This window comes from Prionailurus viverrinus, chromosome C2 (genome assembly GCF_022837055.1).
Source record: "Prionailurus viverrinus isolate Anna chromosome C2, UM_Priviv_1.0, whole genome shotgun sequence".
Lineage (NCBI taxonomy): Eukaryota > Metazoa > Chordata > Mammalia > Carnivora > Felidae > Prionailurus > Prionailurus viverrinus.
Window position 1 is genome coordinate 63,296,658 of NC_062569.1, and position 18,560 is coordinate 63,315,217.

Genomic DNA, 18,560 nt, shown 5'->3' on the forward strand with positions numbered 1-18,560 from the left:
AACTGTAAGAAAATAATTTTCTGTTGTTTAAGCCACCTAGTCTATGGTATCCTTTATGGCAGCCTGAGCAGACTAGCATAGGCTTTTCACTACATATTAAATTCATGTCTATAGAAAGTGGTATATATTTTTTCCAACTACACTGATTTTGTTTAGAAAATTTTGTTTGGAATAAAAGCTCTAGACTAAAAGCTCTAAAAACTGCTATAAAGACTTGAACTCGAATAGAGTTCATGATAATATCCAGATATGTGGTTGTTGTTCACCTTTATTTTATATATTAAAAATACATTAACTATGAAATGAGAACTACACATTCAAAAAGAAATGATGAGGGGTGCCTGGGTGGCTCAGTCAGTTAAGCGTCTCACTAGATTTCGACTCAGGTCATGATCTCACGGTTTGTGAGTTTGAGCCCCATATCCAGCTCTGTGCTGACAGTACAGAGTCTGCTTGGGATTTTCTCTATCCCTCTCTCTCTCTCTGCTCTCCCCTACTCACTCTCTCTCTCTCAAAAATAAACTTAATTTTTTTTTTAATTTAAAAAAATGACGGAAAAAATCAAATGATTTTAGCACCCTAGAAATAAATATAAAGAAATAATAACCATGTCCATTATAATAATTGTTAGTCTATACTGCATTAGGACACCAGTAGATTTTTCTCATATTTGAAAGCAACTTATAGGAATAAGCATTTTTCTAAGGAAAAAGACAAATTACCAGTTCAAGAATCTCAAAAAAGAAAAAAAATCTTCATTTCAGACTAACTTCCCACCAACAAGTGCAGAAAAACTAAGAGTGGAAAAATACAGTTGTTTCCTAGACAGGAGATATAAATTACTTTGCATAACTGCAGTGTAAGGCTTGAATGAATTTATAAGTTTGGCAGCTGCAAAGGTTTTTGTGGCTGAGGGTGTTTCTTTGGTTTTGTTTCTAATCAACAACACCATGGGAAACTGGAGTTTGGTTAGTACACGTTAAGAGATCTAAATTTGGAATTGAATTGTTCTGAGACTCTGATGGTTTTACCCTACCTGTCTCCTCCATACCCACATAAAATACTGGCTATCAGAGGAAGGCAACTATAGGGATACTATCACACTATCAATGAAAAAAAAGGGGAAGAGTAACTGTCAACTTAGAACCAGGTATTGGGACTCTTGATTTCAGCTCAGGTAATGATCTCAGGGGTTTGTGAGTTCAAGTCCCACATCAGGCTCCACAATGACAGTGCAAAGCCTGCTTGGCATTCGTTCTCTCTCTCTCTCTCTCTCTCTCTCTGCCCCTCCCTCCCCTCTCAAAATAAATAAACTTAAAAAAAAAAAAAAAGAACCAGGTATTGGGAGTTCAGTAGGACTGAAAATCTAAAAGTAGATCTCCTTGCTTGAACTCACCCTGAAAGAGGTCCTAGCTTTCTCTGAAGGTAGCATTCTCTTTGGCAGTAAACTAACCCACCCTTCATTATAATCTATCATAACTGTAAGAGTCACTAAAAACTGTCCCCTAAGCAGTCATTTCAAGTGCAGTGGGTCACTGCTTGTCCACACTGACTCCTCTATCAACACTGGCCAGAGGCTGGTTTGAGGCTGAAAATACTCTGGACAGTACAATACAAAAATCCTGTTATCAAGCCATACAGAGAACAGTACCTAAGCACACATATGTTTATAAAAAAGAATTCACACCACACTATACTATGAATGGATTTATTAATTTATACATTATAACAAAGCCTGTACTTAATTTCCAAAATTCAAATGGAAAAAAAATCAACTATTAATCCAACAAATATTTACTGTCCATCTATTGTAGAAAGTGTTTATAAGGTACAATTTATTGCTGTTAAGATTAAGGGATGAAAAGGTGAATCTGAAAAAGGATTAAAGGAGTTAATAATTGTAAAGTACTTGACACGTAAGTGCTCAATATTATTATCTTACTCTCAAAGAGCTTACTATCTAGGGAAAAGCTAAGTATATCAATAACTATAAAAGAAAAAGGACCATGAAGAAGCATAAAAATGCTATACAAGTTCAAAGTGATGAGAGATTTCTAACTAGGGGAACCAAACAATTACAAGACACTGAGGTTGGGTGCTGAGGATGCTGGCAATATTAACACAGAGGAAAGATGTAAGAGAAATAGGTTTAGGTGGAGAAAAAGGAGACTTCAGTAATATAAAATTAATCTTTAAGAAGTAATGCAGAGTTTTAAAAAGAAAGAAGACGCTTACTTGATGAAGTTGGATCAAAGGAGGGGTTTTTTAAGTTTATTTACTTATTTTGAGAAAGACATTTATTAGAAATAACTTTTTTTTAATTTATTTATTTTGAAAGAGAGAGAGAGAGTAGGCATGAGCACACAGGGGAAGGGCAGAGAGAGAGAGTGAAGGAGAATCCCAAGTGGATCCTGAGCTGTCAGCACAGAGCGTGCAAGGGGCTTGAACCCGTAAACCATGAGATCATGAACTGAGCCAAAACCGAAAGTCAGACACTCAACTGACTGAGCCACCCAGGTGCCCCAGGAGGATTTTTAATGAAACATATGTGATGTCTAGCCCAGTGAATGACACACACACATACTTTCAATAAACAATAGTTGAAATAGCTATTGAAATAACATATGCAGATATATATAGGAGAAATCTAAGTATGCATGAGAAGCAAAGGAAAGGATCCAGCATGAGGGAAACAAAAGATGCTGTAACAACTACAAGAAAAAGTCAGGTGCAGGGGCGCCTGGGTGGCGCAGTCGGTTAAGCGTCCGACTTCAGCCAGGTCACGATCTCGCGGTCCGTGAGTTCGAGCCCCGCGTCGGGCTCTGGGCTGATGGCTCAGAGCCTGGAGCCTGTTTCCGATTCTGTGTCTCCCTCTCTCTCTGCCCCTCCCCCGTTCACGCTCTGTCTCTCTCTGTCCCAAATAAATAAATAAACGTTGAAAAAAAAAAATTAAAAAAAAAAAAAAGAAAAAGTCAGGTGCTGGTAAAAAAAAAAAAAAGATGCAAATCAATGACACAATCAGTGTTAACTTTAAAGTAGAAAGCAAATAACTCCTTATCTTATTATAAGTGAACAAAGCTCAACACTGAGAAATTCTGAGATGAATAGAAGAGATGGTAAGGAATCTCATGCTGGATGGCCCCAACATTTTCAGCATGAGAACCATGAAACAGTTATCTGTGGACAGCAGAAGGTTTCAAAGGTTGATGAGAATGAAAATGACTTAACTGACTGCCTGACATCTTCCTCTCAGAAATGAAATAAAAGATGGAAAAAAAGCAACATGGTAAGGGAAATAATTACACAAAATCCTTAGTTTTGGAAAGTGGTAAACTCCACTCACTAATGACAACTTTAAACAAAAAATATGTGTGCTTTTTTTTTAGAGGTTTTAATTTTGTTCCACTAAAGCATATTAAATAAACTATAGGCAAATCTTTTTTTTTTTTTTCTTTAAAGCTAGAAGGTTTTATAATAACAAGCACTGACAGGATGTGGAGAAAAAGGAACCCTCTTGCACTGTTGACAGCAATGCAAACTGGTGCAGCCACTGTGGAAAACACGATGGAGGTTCCTCAAAAAATTAAAAATAGAACTATCCTACAATCCAGTAATTACACCAATGAGTATTTACCCAAAGAATATGAAAACACTAATTCAAAAGGATACATGCACCCCTGTTTTTGCAGCATTATTTACAATAGCCAAATTATGGACGCAGCCCAAGTGTCCATCCATAGATGAATGGATAAAGATGTGTAGATATATACAATGGAATATTACTCAGCCATCAAAAAGAATTAAATCTTGCCATTTGCAACAACATATATAGAGCTAGAGAATTTAATGTTAAGTGAAACAAGAGAAAGACAACTACCATATGAATTCTTCACATGTAGAGTTTAAGAAACAAATGAACAAGGAAAAAAAACCAAAAAAACAGATTCTTAACTACAGTGAACAAAGGGTTTACCAGAGGGGAGTGTATTGGGGGATGAGTGAAATAGGTGATGGAGATTAAGAGTATGCTTATCTTGATAAGCAGTAATAAAGAGAATTGTCGAATCACTACACTGTACACCTGAAACTAATAGAACACTATACATTAACCATAGAAGAGTTAAAAAATTTTTTTAATCAAATAAATAAAAAATAAAAGCTATTGGTTTTACTAGTATAATGGGAGACCAGCACACAATGAAGATGTTAATCAAATGTTAACTGACCAAAAAAGTTTATTTTATTATTGTAATTTGTTTTAGCTGTTGGGCTCTTTTGGTTTCCCTTTTTTCAAGCTACAATACTGACTTTTTGTAAACTCATGAAATTCACATTTTAAAATGTTTTAAAAGCATTGTTCTTGTTCAAGTAATAGACATCTTTTGTATGAATAATGCAACTATTTTCAACAAGTTTTATCCTACCTGGTGCTATTAACTGGTGAATACTCGATGTCCGAGTGACAGCTGTGCTGCGTGATTCCAGACTTGGACTTTCTCCTTTCTTATTACTTTCTGGAGAAGGATCTCGTTGGCTGATTTTAGAACTGGTCACTGTTGTTTTGTTATGACAAATTGTCAATGACTGAGTTTGACTAGTGCTTTTTGGCGGACCGTTCTGTGAGCTAGATAATACACCCAACTTCTGGCTGCGTAATGTTAAATTCTGAACCTAAGAACCACACAACAAAAAATAAGGATGAAACAGATGGTATTAATTGAGATGTGATAATCATTACCATTATAACAATGACAACAAGTTTACATTACGCTTTTCATACATAAAGTTCCACTTTAAACAACTGATTAATCCTAAAGGAAAGGGGAGTTAGGACTCTAAGTAATCATACCTTAAATTAAGGAAAAAAATTTTTTAGAAGACATTAAGGGAATCATTAAGAACAACATGAAAACAGTATGTATATAACAAATGAACTATGAACATGAGGAAATTACTATGCAACATACTGCACTTTGAAGTTACCAGCTCAGAGACAGCCAAAGGGAGGGGAAAGGGTATTCCAGATACGGGAGAAAACAGGAGCAAAGGTGCAGGGCAGAAGAGCCCAGGGTGCATAAGGGAAGAAGGAGCAATTCCTTCAACTTAACTTTCACTTCTGCAGGCCAAGACTGTAAAACACTGAAGGTTACAAGGGCCTCATGTTACATGGGCCTCACTGTTACTACACATACAGTTAGGAGAGTGCACAAAAGATACTGTCATCCTCATATAGATCAGAAAGAGGTACCAAAATGAAAAAAAAAAAAAACCCATTCTATAGAGATTATATGGAAACAACTCATCTTGTTTTTTTGTTTTTTGGGGTTTTGGGGGAGGGGGCACTCATCTTGTAAATAAGAAAACTAATTCATCAAATCACTTACCCCATTGTGATAATTATGAAAATCATTTCCCATTAACTCCTTTTTAAAATCCTGTTGTTATGTAATACTAACTTGCTTCTGAGAACTAGATCTTGTGAACTAACAAGACTGTGCACAGACTTGAAATGGCTTATGGTCAAGGCTCCTGTCTACACCCAGGGTTACTCTACACATACTGCCAGTCTGGATGGTAGCAAGGATCATCCCAATGACTCTCACCTGAGGTTTATAATATTTCCAAAGAGCAAGGCAGAAAATGCCTCTCCAAGAGCTGCCTAACCTTTCACCTATCTGGAATGAATGCATTAAATACATTTATGCTAGCACACGGCATGAGTAGGAAATTAAAGTAAGAGATTCTAAAGTGACAAAGCAAGTGAGATACTGCTGCATTATGAACACTCCTCAGTTTCATGTGTGGTCTGTCTCTAGAACTGTATCATTAACTGATACAGGTGATCCATTCTCTTCACAAGTGCCAAATGCAGTGTTCAGCCAACGACAGACACTAAATAAATGTTTACTTCAGAGCAGTTGAAGCTTAAATCATTCTATTCTGAGCTACTGAAAAAAATTTCTAAGTGAGACTACATGGAGCATCTTCTCTGATTTTTGTCAAATACTCCATAGCAATGTAAGTGGACTAACAACTGCTGTATTATGAAAATTTAATGCAAAAATAAAATGTGCTTAAATCCAGGTTTCTAAGCTTGCCACTGAAAGCCCTCCACAGTCTAGGTCCAAACCACTTCAAGCTCATCTTCCACTACTCCAATCCACAATATTCATTCTAGCCAAACTGTTCTGCTCACCCTTCTCCAAACACATCTTGTACTTCCTTGATGTACTTGTTCATGTACTTGAGCCCTTGACTCAAGTTTCTCTTGCCTAAAATGCCAAATACTTCCTCAAAGCTATCTCCTGAAGTCCAATCCATTCTTCAAGGCCCAGTAAAAATCACACTGACTCTCCCAAAGAAACCTCTACAAAGTCACTAGTTAGAAATAACGTCTCCTCCGTCTAGAATGCATTTCCCATTGAAATTGGATCATATTGGCCTACAGCACTGACAAATACCTAGCTTATTTTAGAATTACTAATGTCTCTGTCAATGAAATACTGAGACTCTGGCTGGCAGGCTCTCATCTCTGACATGCATTTTTATACTCCCCACAGCTGAGTGCTACAGACATAACAGAAACTCCACAAGTCTGAGATATTCTCCTATTTCTGATTTTAAAATATATGTTAACTGGCTTTTATTTATTTTTTTGGTAAGTATTTAGTTCTATGTTTTTTTTTTAAGCAAACATTAAAATCTGTTCATATTTAACCAAAAAAACCCTCAAATATCTAGTAGAGGCACATTAAAATCTTTCAGGAAGCCTAAAGAGCCTAAAATTTAACATCTGCCATAATTGATCTATAAGGTGAACCACATCACAATAATAACCAAAGGCTGAATTATAATCTAGAAAACTTGAAAGCTTTCTTTCAAATGAAAAGCATATTCACAGTAAATGAGGATTTCACACAATGAACGCTAAACCTGTAGCAGTCCATTTCTGTAGAATCATACACCTTTTCTTCTAATTTTACTTTCTGGAATTCTGAAAGAAAATATATGTGTGTCCTTATTATATATTTTATAAACTATATATTAGTTATATGAAGAGATAAATTTTAGAATATGGCTGTAATAGCCATGGTCATCTTGGTTTATATGTTTACAATAAATTTCAAATCTGTTAACTATACTCAAAGTATGTTACTGAGTTAATTTAGCTGTTAATAGAAAGATCGACATGTTCAGATTTCCTTGACAGAGCTTCCCTTTTGAGAAGAACCCAACCTTTCTAGATACAGAATAGTAAGGCACTCTAATGTCCAATTTGCTTTCATCTGAACTTTTCCTATGATCAAATTATGGAAACGTTCTGACTTTTAAAAATGTCTAGGTTTCACATGACTTATTTCTGCTAATTTCACACATTACATTTTTACAGTGGATTCCTCAAATACTCTCACATCAATTATTTAATTTGGTTCTAACAAATACCGTGTGAATTACTTTAGCATCCCTTCTTTGCAGATGAGGAAACTAAGATTTAATGTCAGACTGCTAACAGTGGAGTTGAGTTTCTAGTTTTTATTTTAAGCTTATTTATTTATTTTGAGAGAGAGAGTGAGTGAGAGCACACCAGGGGGAGGGACAGAGAGAGAGAGAGTAGAGAGTCTCTGCACTGTCAGCACTGAACCCTATGCAGGGCTCAAACTCAGCAACAGTGAGATCATGACTTAAGCGGAAGTCGGAAGCTTAACCAACAGAGCCACCCAGGCGCTCCTGAGCTTCTAGCTCTTAAATCCAAAGGGCTGTTTTCTTCTCAATTCTAAAAGCATTCCCCCAATAGCATTGGTAAGTAAGATTTGTTGCTTTTAGTCCTGTATCTTTCTGAAAATTGTATTTTTTTTTTACTTATTTTTATTTTCTTGGTCATGGTAGGGAAAAGGGATGGAGCATTTAAAATAGTAAATAAGGGGGGGGGGCCTGGATGGCTTAGTCGGTTGAGAGTCCGACTCTTGATTTCAGCTCAGGTCATAATTTCAGTTTGTGACTTGGAGCTCCACACTGGGTTCTGCATGGACAGCATGGAGCCTGCTTGGGATGTTCTCTCTCTTCCTTTCTCTACCCTTCCCCGCTTTCATGCACATGCATTCTCTCTCTCAAAAATAAACATTAAAAATTTTTTTAAATAAGTAATCAAATATCTTAATAGTAATCAAAGGTAAGATATTCCAAATTTCTTATTTTTGGATAGTATGCTACAAATAAAATTTTAATACAAAGGAAAAATTAACTGTTATACCAACTTCTGTAAAAGAGTATTAGAATAAAATGTCAACTTTGGTATTTCTCAATTATAAATTCATTGTTTAAAAATTTTCAAATATGGGGCTCCTGGGTGGCTCAATTGGTAAGCATCCGACTTCGGCTTAGGTCATGATCTCACAGTTCATGGGTTCAGGCCCTGCGTCTGGCTCTGTGCTGACAGCTCAGAGCCTGAAGCCTGCTTTGGATTCTGTGTCTGCCTCTCCCTCAGCCCCTCCCCAGCTCGTGCTCAGTCTCTCAAAAATAAATAAATGTTTAAAAAAAATTTTTAATATAATACAATTTTCAAATATAAGTTTAAAAATTAACAAAGTGGAACACAAATATTTCAAAACTAACAGCCCTGAATTTGAGGAAAGAATATTCAAAGTATTAGCATCCCCTACCACTGCCAGTTTCATTCACTGCCATTTCAAAACCACAGTAAAGAAAAAACATTTGTAGATAAATTCCTAAAGGTCAATCCATTCCTTTAGTTTCTCAAAGTCTATCCTTGAATTAAGTCAGATCATCACAGAGACAAATACTTGTATCACATTGACCTGAATCCCGAAGAGTCACTTTTATAAATTATTTTGACTATGTTCACATTTAAAGATACTACTAAAGACAATGTAAGATGTTTTCTCCATGAGAACCCACAACACAACTCTAGAGCACTCTAGAGAGCATGTAGTTGTTCCTTAACAACCGGTTTATTCTACCTTGGAAACTATGAATCATTTAAATGGTTGTCTTTCTCTCTTCACTATTAGCTACTTGAAACCTAAGAACCAAATTCATGACTCATCTTTAGATACTGTATAACAAAAATGGTGATTAGTGGCATGCGATAGGTGCCAAGCACTATGCTAAGTACTTTATGCGTACTGTCTCATTATTCCTTATAACAACTCTGAGCTATTTTAGTTTACAGTGAAGAAATTGAGGCTCAGGGCACCTGGCTGCCTCAGTCTGTAGAGTGTGTAACTCTATTTTTTTTAAGGTATGTATGTATGTATGTATGTATGTATGTATGTATGTATGTATTTAGAAAGTGAGAGAGCACAAGTTGGGGAGGGGCAGAGAGACAGAGAATCCCAAGCAGGCTCTGCAATGATAGTGTAGAGCCCGACACAGGACTCGAACCCATGAACCGTGAGATCATGACCTGAGATGAGGTTGGATGCTTAACCAACTGAGCCACCCAGGTGCCCCGGGTGTGCAAACTCTTGATCTCAGGGTTGAGAGTTCAAGCTCCACACTGGGTGGAGAGCTTACTTAAAAAAATAAAATTAAAAAAAAAGTGAGGCTCAGCCCAGGTAATAATAACAAAAACATCTACTGAGTGCTACATATCAGATATTGTTCTATTTTTCAACTATTAACATATCTAATCCTCACTACAAAACTTTGAAGTAAGCATTTTATAAATATTTATTTTATACTGTTGAAACTGAGGCAAGAGATCAATGATATACAATGAGAAAGTGGTATTCCAATCGGGAGAGTCTGGCTCCAGAGACCAAACTTATAACACTACGCTACACTATGACCTCGTCCAAAATCAATCAACTGTTAAGTGACAAAGCTGGCAGTTGGTGCTGAAGTCAGAATCTGAACCCAGGTCTTTCTATTCTTCCCTTTGCAAAAAAAGTACTGGGTGCCTATAATGTTCTAGACACTAAATACATCTACTATTCATACTTCAACTTACCCTGCAAGTATGTATGACTATTAAACACGTTTGATAACTTGGCTAAAGTTCTACAACTAATAAATAACTGAAGTGGGAGATAAAATTAAGTCCATGGAGGACTTCATGCATGTAATTTGATTTGGGAACCTCACTCCTAACTCCATGCCACTTTCCTATTTTAATTTCTGCTTTTTTCATGCATGTTTTCAATTTTTTTTTATCTCGTTTTATTGTATGCATCTTGTAAATCAATTAGAATCTTGCTGGAACAAAGTCAAGCATTAAAAAAATAAACATATTCTGGAGGTTGATAATGGTCTTCCTTTATTAGGTTTACAAAACCAAAAGAAAACAGGAAGATCATTACTTCAACAAATTCACTCCACAAAGATATATCAAAAAGGCTCACAGCTCAGGTCATGATCTCCTGGTTCATGAGTTCAAGCCCCATGTAGGGCTCTGCGCCGCCCCTCTCCCACGTGTGCGCATGCAAATACTCTCTCCCCTCTCTCAAAATAAAACTTAAAAAAAAAAAAAAAAGGTTGGAGCTCAAAAAACAAAGTTAACAAAGGTTTCATTTTGTAAATATGGAAACTAAAGTACAACAAAGTTAAGGAATTGTGGAGGGCTCACAGAGCACATTAGGAGAAACCTGACCACCATCTTTATATACTGATATATGCAAAATGGTCTTTATTATTCAATAAATAATAAAGAGGTTCTACAAAAACTACCAAAGAATATTACTACTCTCTCATTTTTTACCTTTTACCAAAAAATTGAGATTAAAAATATAAAGCTAAGGACGATTCTAAGATACACCTATTTCTGCCATATGTATCTAAAACATTTTTTATGGAAAAAATACCTAAACAGTATCTATCATACAAAGTATTATTCTACACAATTGTTTTAATTTAAAATTTATTCTGGGTGCCTGGCTGGTTCAGTTGGTAGAGCATTTGACTTTTGATCTCAGGTTTGTGAGTTTAAGCCCCATGCTAGGTTGTAGAAATTAGTTAAAAAAATAAAATCTTTAAAAAAACAAATTAAAACTTATTCAATTTAATTCATTTTAATCTTTTACTGAGGTGTAACTTACATACAGTAAGATGAATAAACCAGTTCTACTGAATTTTGATATATGTATACACCATGTTACCACCACCCTAATGAAAATACAGGACATTTCCATCATCCTAAAAGTTCACCCATACCCTGCACCAGTCAATCTCTCCCACATTCAGTCCCAGGTACCATCAATCTAATTTTTTCACGATAGATTAGCTGTACTTGTTCTAGAATTTCACATAAATAGAATCACAAGGTAGATACTGTCTGGTGTCTGCATTATTTGTTATTATAATGCTTCTGAGATGCATCAGGAGTTTGTCCTTTTTTATTTCTGAGTAATACTCCATAATTTGTTTATCCATTCACCAGTTTAAAGACATTAGTTGCTTCCAGTTCAGGGCTATTCTGAATAGAGCTGCCACAAACATTCATTTACACATCTTTATATGGCTATGTTTCCACACCTCTCAGAGTGAACACCTATAAACAGAATTGCTGGGTCATATGTTAAGTATATGTTTAACTTTTTTTTAAATTTTGTTTGTATTTATTTATTTTTGAGAGACAGAAAGAGACAGAGCATGAGCAGGGGTGGGGGGGGGGGGGGGGGGGAGAGGGGCAGAGAGACAGGGAGATACAGAATCCGAAGCAGGCTCCAGGCTCTGAGCTGTCACCACAGAGCCTGATGTGGGGCTTGAACCCATGAACCGTGAGATCATGACCTGAGCTGAGGTCAGACACTTAACTGACTGAGCCACCCAGGCGCCCCAGTATATGTTTAACTTTATAAAGAACTGACAAACTGTTTTCCAAAATCACTGAACCATTTTACAATCTCACCAGCAGTATTATGAAATTGTGGTTGCTCCACATTCTCACCAACATGTGGTATTATGAGTCTCCTTCATTTCAGCCATTCTAGTGTGTAGTGATATTCACTGTGATTTTGATTTTGATTTCTAAAGGGATTAATGATGTTGAACATTTTTTTCATGTGCTTATCATGGCCTTTTGTATATCTTCCTTTGCAAAGTGTTAAATCTTTGGCCCATTTTTAACTGAATTGCTCACGATCTTATTGAGTTGTAAGCATAGTTTGTATATTCTGGATACAAGTCTTTTGTCAGATGTATGTACTATGAACATTTTTCCTCAGTCTATGGCCCGCCTCTTCACTTTGGTAACAATGTTTTTTGAAGATTTTAATTTTGATAAATTCCAATTTGTTATTTTCTTTCATGATTAGTACTTTTTGTGTCCTAAGAAAGCTTTGTCTACCCTAGTGTTGTGAAGATAATGCTATGTTTTCTTGTAGAGATTTTGTAGTTTTGGCTTTTACCTTTAAGTCTACATTGTACTTCTAGTTTACTTTTGTGAATGGTGAGGAGAAAATTAAGGTTCGTTTCTCTCATAGTACCAAACAAGATAATACTCTATTCAATTTTTTAAATTAAAAATATCCCCAATTCACTTTTAAACTTAAAATCTATCTTGACTTACGTTATTACACAACTGCTTACAAAATAATCTACACAAAAGAATACAACTCACATAATAAGAGCAATAAATCTGCTTTATAATAAAACAAACATATATAACAGCAAAACCTCATTAACTTTCACTAAGGTCAAATAACTAAATATCTGTGTTTAATGGCAATATAATTTGTTTGTTTTGTTTTGATTGGTTTTGTTTTGTTTTTAATATAATTTGTATAAAACCAAAAAACCTTCTTGAAGTTCTCATGGTATTTTATTAAATTCCAATCTGAAATGTACGACAGAGAGCACTGTAACCATCAGTAACTTAAACACAACGTATGCTTATCTTTAACCTGAAGATCCAGACCTCAAGTACCACATTATGAAGCAGACAAGCTCACCTGAGTAGCTGCAGACTGACAGGAAGATGACGATGACGACGAGACAACAGGAATGTCAGACTGTACAGCAGCCACAGTGGTAGCGGGTGTGAAAATCAGCTGTACAGACAGAAAAACCAAAAAAATACCCTAAGACAAAAGAACGTGTCCCACACACAATGTATAGCAGGCAAGAGAGACTGAAATTTGTGACAGAAAGACAATGCAGTTTAGGATTGTCTCCTAAGCAAAAGGTTTTACGTGACAAAGAGAAGTTTCTAATAGAGAACTAAAAAAATAAATAAAAATTAAAAAAATAAAAAAACCATAAACAGTTTGAAACAGCTCATGATTCTGATGAGTAGAAAAATAAATCAGTGCTCAAAAAAGAAAATGTATTTTGGTAATATGAAATCCTCATACCAAATTTTGCCCCAAATAAGCTATTATGATGCTTAAACTTTTGCCAGCTTAAAACTATGGCAGGATTCCTAAAATGGAAGTTATTTACAGTGGACAACCATAGTCACTACTCTTGAATACAAATTTCAGTGAGAAACCTGAAAAGAAACACAAAAGTCTTTTCAGTGTTCTTCATCACAAAAGATAACTATGCTACAAACTACACTATAGTATTTCACTCAGCCACATGGGATCTATAGTACAAACCTAGGCTGCCCTTGATTTTAAAACTATTCATAAAGAAATATTCATTCCAAATGTAAATGCCACAACATGTCAAAATACAACAATGAAACACCTGCAAAAAAGCTTCACATCAAATAAAGGAAGACATACTCGATTTATTTATCATCACCATCTCTTCAAATGTTATTTTTTTAATATTGAAACAGAATGCCATTAGTTTAAAAAGGCAATACAATCCACTCAGAGATTATCCAATTTAGTAAATTATGAGAGTTATTTCAAACAATGTGTAAATGCTCTATTTCAAAGTTGCATTACAAATTATTCAGTTTCCTATTTAAATTAAAATTACCAGTCAACAGATCTTTTAAATTTCAGTTCTTTATACGCTAAATTTAAATGAATTAACCAAGTATAACTTTCACAAGAAGGTAATTCCCAGAATAAACAGCTGAAAGCAGGAAACCTCGAGAGAAAATGTTCTATGTAGCTTGAACCATGTGAACCTGCAAGTTTTATAAAGAGGTCAAAGTGGTCATTTCAAATAGTTTAGTCTAATTTTAAAGGATATTATTAATTAAATAAGATCTCCTGGGGAAATAAAATCAGAAATATGGTAATGTCTACTGAATAATCTGTAAATAAAAGGTCGGTCATGTCATGGTTTCCTCTTAGAAATATGATGGAAAACTCTGTCATTTTAGTGGAAAACTGGTGATCCAGATATATATTCATTCACTGAACAAAAAAGAATATAAATAAATATATATTAGGCCAAAGCTCTTGTCTAGCTACCTGTAAAGACACCAAATAAAGTAAATGTCAACAATTTCTACATTCCTTAAAGAAGCTCCATAGTCAAATTAGGAAATCAGCAGGTACTCAAATAAAGAATAGCCAAATTAACATTCCTGTATTAACAAAAGATCAAAGTAAACACAACACAAATACCTCTCAGATTTTGAGATGGGAATAACCAAAGCTAAAAATCATCTGGTAAACTACCAGGAACTCCAATCCAGATTTCAGAAGATCCCACAACATAAATTCTAACTTAACAGTTAACCACCAAGTTTTTAATATTTGTAACTACTTCATCAAATTTAGGATGTCAAAGATACACAATGGCTTTCTTATCACTGCAACTCTCAATTATAATACTGTAAGATGCCATCAGTTATAAATGCATCTCAGTTTCAGAGATGTAAAAATGTGAAAAAGGTTTGAAATCAATAAAACTTTATATTAAAAAATCGCTCCATGTTACAGAATCTGTTAGCTTCCCAAAGTTGCTACTATTTGATACACCAAGAAGGCCTACCAATTAAAAGTAGAATTTTTCATGACATATATGTATAAGAGCTAAGCACACATATAAAAAATTTGTTAAACATTTCTTAAATATTAAAAATGCCTCTTATTGCATCAAATCAAGAAACATTTTGATCTCTCTCAAGTCCTTAAACACTGAAAAAATTTGGTAGCTCATATCTTACCATTTGAGCTCGGAGATACATTTGAGCTTGGCTTGCCGTTAGGGTAGGGGAGGTACTCCCTAGTAACATAGTCTGTTGGGTAATACTGCCGCTGGTAGAACTGGAAGCCTGGGAACGGCTTATTAACTGTGCAGGTGTAGGAGAAGTGGAGAGGTTGATCTAAGGAAGAAAACATATTAGGTCATAGGCTTCCATTTTTTGTTTCCGTGCCAGTGAATCTCACCAAGCTGCAGTTAGGCAATCAATGGTATAAACTATGGCTAAGGAACCTAAAAGAGAGGGCTTCATCTTTGACAGAGCCTCCTTCACTTCTCTGGGCAATTATCTGCACATACGCAAACAACACTATGTACTGATTAGTAATTAGGATAATTTTTAAGGATATCCTCGAGGTGTTTTGATAAGATTCCAGTATCTTAAAATATCATTTCCACTACCTCCTAAAAATTAGGGTTAATGTTCCATTATTTTAATATTCCTTATAACACTTGAATCAACAGTTTATACTATTTTGTCAGATTCTGTCACATTTTGAGGGTTTTCTCAAGTGAACAAAAATTAAAACACAGATAATCCATTCACATATATATATATAAACATACATGTAACACATAATTAGTATAACGTTCTCCCTCAAAAGCTCTCAAAGAATACAATTACTACTTGTCAAACGGAAAAATCCTGAATACTGATTACAAAATTAAATTATAAGCACTACCTTAAAGTTAAAACTGCTGTTAAAAAAAAGAAAACTAGTGCACAGTCTATCTCTAGGATACATAAAAAACTGATAAATGGTTATTATCTATAAAGGCAAACTGGGTGAGGCAGGTAGAGAACAAAGGGAAACACATATACCCTTTATCTTTCCAATTTCACACCACATGCATATATTATCCTTTTTTCGTATTTTTTGTGTTTTATTTCTCTATTTGGATTTTTTAATGTTTATGTATTATCCATATTAAAAATATTTTAACAAGAGTAATATAATCTGACCTCCAATACTTTAAAATTAAGAAATAAATTAAAGCAGTTTATTAGACTTTTGATTCAAGCGACAAGGTAGACTAGACAAATACACCTATGTGCCCAAATACACTCACTGAAATGCCAAATCAACAAGAAAAACTAGAATACAATTGAACTCCTAAAGGGCAAGGATGGGGGGGGGGGGGTGGAATTCCCAGGTTCCAGAAAGGAAGAAACTCAAAGATGTAAGCTCTAGCTGACAGGAAGGCAGTCTCAGGGGATCCTGGTCTAGAGATAGAAGACGTGATTCTGAACCTATTTCAGGCAAGAGCTGGAGGTAAAACCCCTATTTTGAGCCGAGATCTTCAAAAGCGGTGCTCAGTATGCACAAAGGGACTGGAAATGCTCCACCCATGTGCCCTGAGAAGCGGCAAGGGAGCTTGCCATCTGCCCTGCCTTCAATGGAAGGAGAGAGGCTCCAATGAGAATCATAACACCAGGCTTGCACCATGTGGGGGATACAAAATCAAATTTACACCACCTGCAGTGGTGGTTATGCAGTTCCATAACCCATCCCAAAACATTAGCATTTAAACCAGTTCAGGACATCTGTTAAAATGAATAAGGTATCTATCTGTTAAACTAAAAGAGTGACTGGAGGAAGCTAAGTGAAGGATATATTGGAGGTTTTGCATAACTTCCTAGGAGTCTATAATTATTTAAAAATAAAACCGTTAAAAAAAACAGTATAGTGGGTACACAAGAGTTGGTTAATGAATTCTCTAAGCTTCTCTGTTATCTTTTGATTTAAAAAAATATATGCACTGGCACACCTGTGTGGCTCAGTTGGTTAAGCATCTGACTCTTGATTTAGGCTGAGATCATGATCTCACAGTTTGTGATTTCAAGCCCCATGTAAGGCTCTGCATTGACAGCTCAGAGCCTGCTTGGGATTCTCTCCCTCTCTGCCCCTCTCCTGCTCTCTTTCTCAAAATAAATAAATAAACATTTAAAAAAATAAAAATACGGGCTCCGTGCTGACAGCTCAGAGCCTGCAGCCTGCTTCAGTTTCTGTGTCTCCCCTTCTCTCTGCCCCTCCCCTGCTTTCACTCTTTCTCTGTCAAAAGAAAACAAACGTTGAATAAAATTTTTTTATAAAAAAAATACAAATAAAAAATAATATGTGTACTTAAATCTAGAATTCAGTGCATAAAGGCAATGAATATCATACACAGAATTATTCTGCAATATGGTTTTTACTCCTGGCACACCACTAAAATCCCATTAGCAATAATCACCAATGTCTTCCATCTAACAAATTCAGTGGATTCCTTCCAGACCATTCCCTCTCAATCTTCTTTACCAGCTCTTCTTTCTGGCCCACCCCCATAGTGTTCATGTTTTGTTCTGAACACTTTTCTTCATGAATTCCTAGATTATCACATCTACACTACCACAGTCTCAAAAAAAAAAAAAAAAAAAACCTCAAATCTGATGACTCTCCATCCTTGATTATAAATTCATTCAGAGCTCCAGATCCAAATACCTACAGAATACATCTTTCTGGATATCTCTTATCAACTCAAATTCAGCGTGTTCATACACCAAACTCATTTAATTCCTTCTTAAACCAGCTTCACCTCAAATGGCCACAGGTATCCTCTAAAATCCCGTAAGACAGATTATATGGAAGTCATCCTGAATCTTCCTTCTCCTTTACTAACATACAAAATCGGTCACACCTTACTGTTTATACATCTTTATTTTCTTCATTTTCGTTTTTAATCACTTAGTTTGAGAGTTTGGGCCTATGGCACTTCCAGCTAGATTACTTTAGCAGCTGCAAACTGACCTCCATGCCTGAAATCTTGTTTCCTCCTACTTGCCATATAGTCTTTCCCTGATTTAATTAACCGACCATTTAAAAATCTGGGTAGCTTCAACCTCCCCTGACTACCTCTCTAGCATCAACCCCTTTCACTCCTCCATACACAACTTTCACATGAGCCATATGAAGCTACTTGCAATATCATAATATCCCAGGCCTCTGTGGCCCTAGTAACAATGCTCTGGACTGGTCTGAGCATCCCCTTAGCCCATGCCCCACCCCATCTGCACCTAGGTAGTGAACAACCCTCTTTCAAAAATCATCTGCTCTAATAAGCTTTTATCAGGCATCCCTACATCCCACAGTAGAACTACTTCCCTTCCTTTTTGCTTGTTATCATCCATATACTTCTAGCATATACTTCTATCTCACTCTTATAAACAACAATTTCTGTAAGGTGGGGGATCATGGACTATTTGCCTTAATATATCCAATATATACAAAAGTACCTTCATTCAATAAGTTTACTGAGTTAATGAATGCCATGTTATTTTAAGGCACACTTCATAATTTTAATTAATATATAAGCCCAACACAGAATATCAGTAGATGTGTATGAGAGAAAAAAAGCCATTTTGGTACAGTCCCTAACAAAGCAGAGTAAAAAGGCAGAGGCAGTGTGGTAATATTAGTTCAACACTATTTTTGATGTGCTTTATAATAAATTAT

At 35.6% G+C, this 18,560-nt stretch overlaps 1 protein-coding gene across 10 annotated transcripts in view; it reads right to left on the minus strand.

Moving 5' to 3' along the window:
- Positions 1-18,560, minus strand: part of PHC3 (polyhomeotic homolog 3) — a 91,283-nt gene that overhangs the window by 53,888 nt on the left and 18,835 nt on the right. For all 10 annotated transcript variants that reach the window (XR_007155488.1, XR_007155489.1, XM_047874211.1 and 7 more), the window contains 3 exons: positions 15,032-15,190; positions 12,909-13,007; positions 4,425-4,671 (listed from right to left, as the gene is read on the minus strand). Coding sequence is in view for 8 of the 10 variants with exons in the window: in XM_047874211.1 (XP_047730167.1) it covers positions 4,425-4,671; positions 12,909-13,007; positions 15,032-15,190 (505 nt within the window). In the remaining 2 variants the exon portion in view is untranslated. The remainder of the gene's footprint in view (positions 1-4,424; positions 4,672-12,908; positions 13,008-15,031; positions 15,191-18,560) is intronic.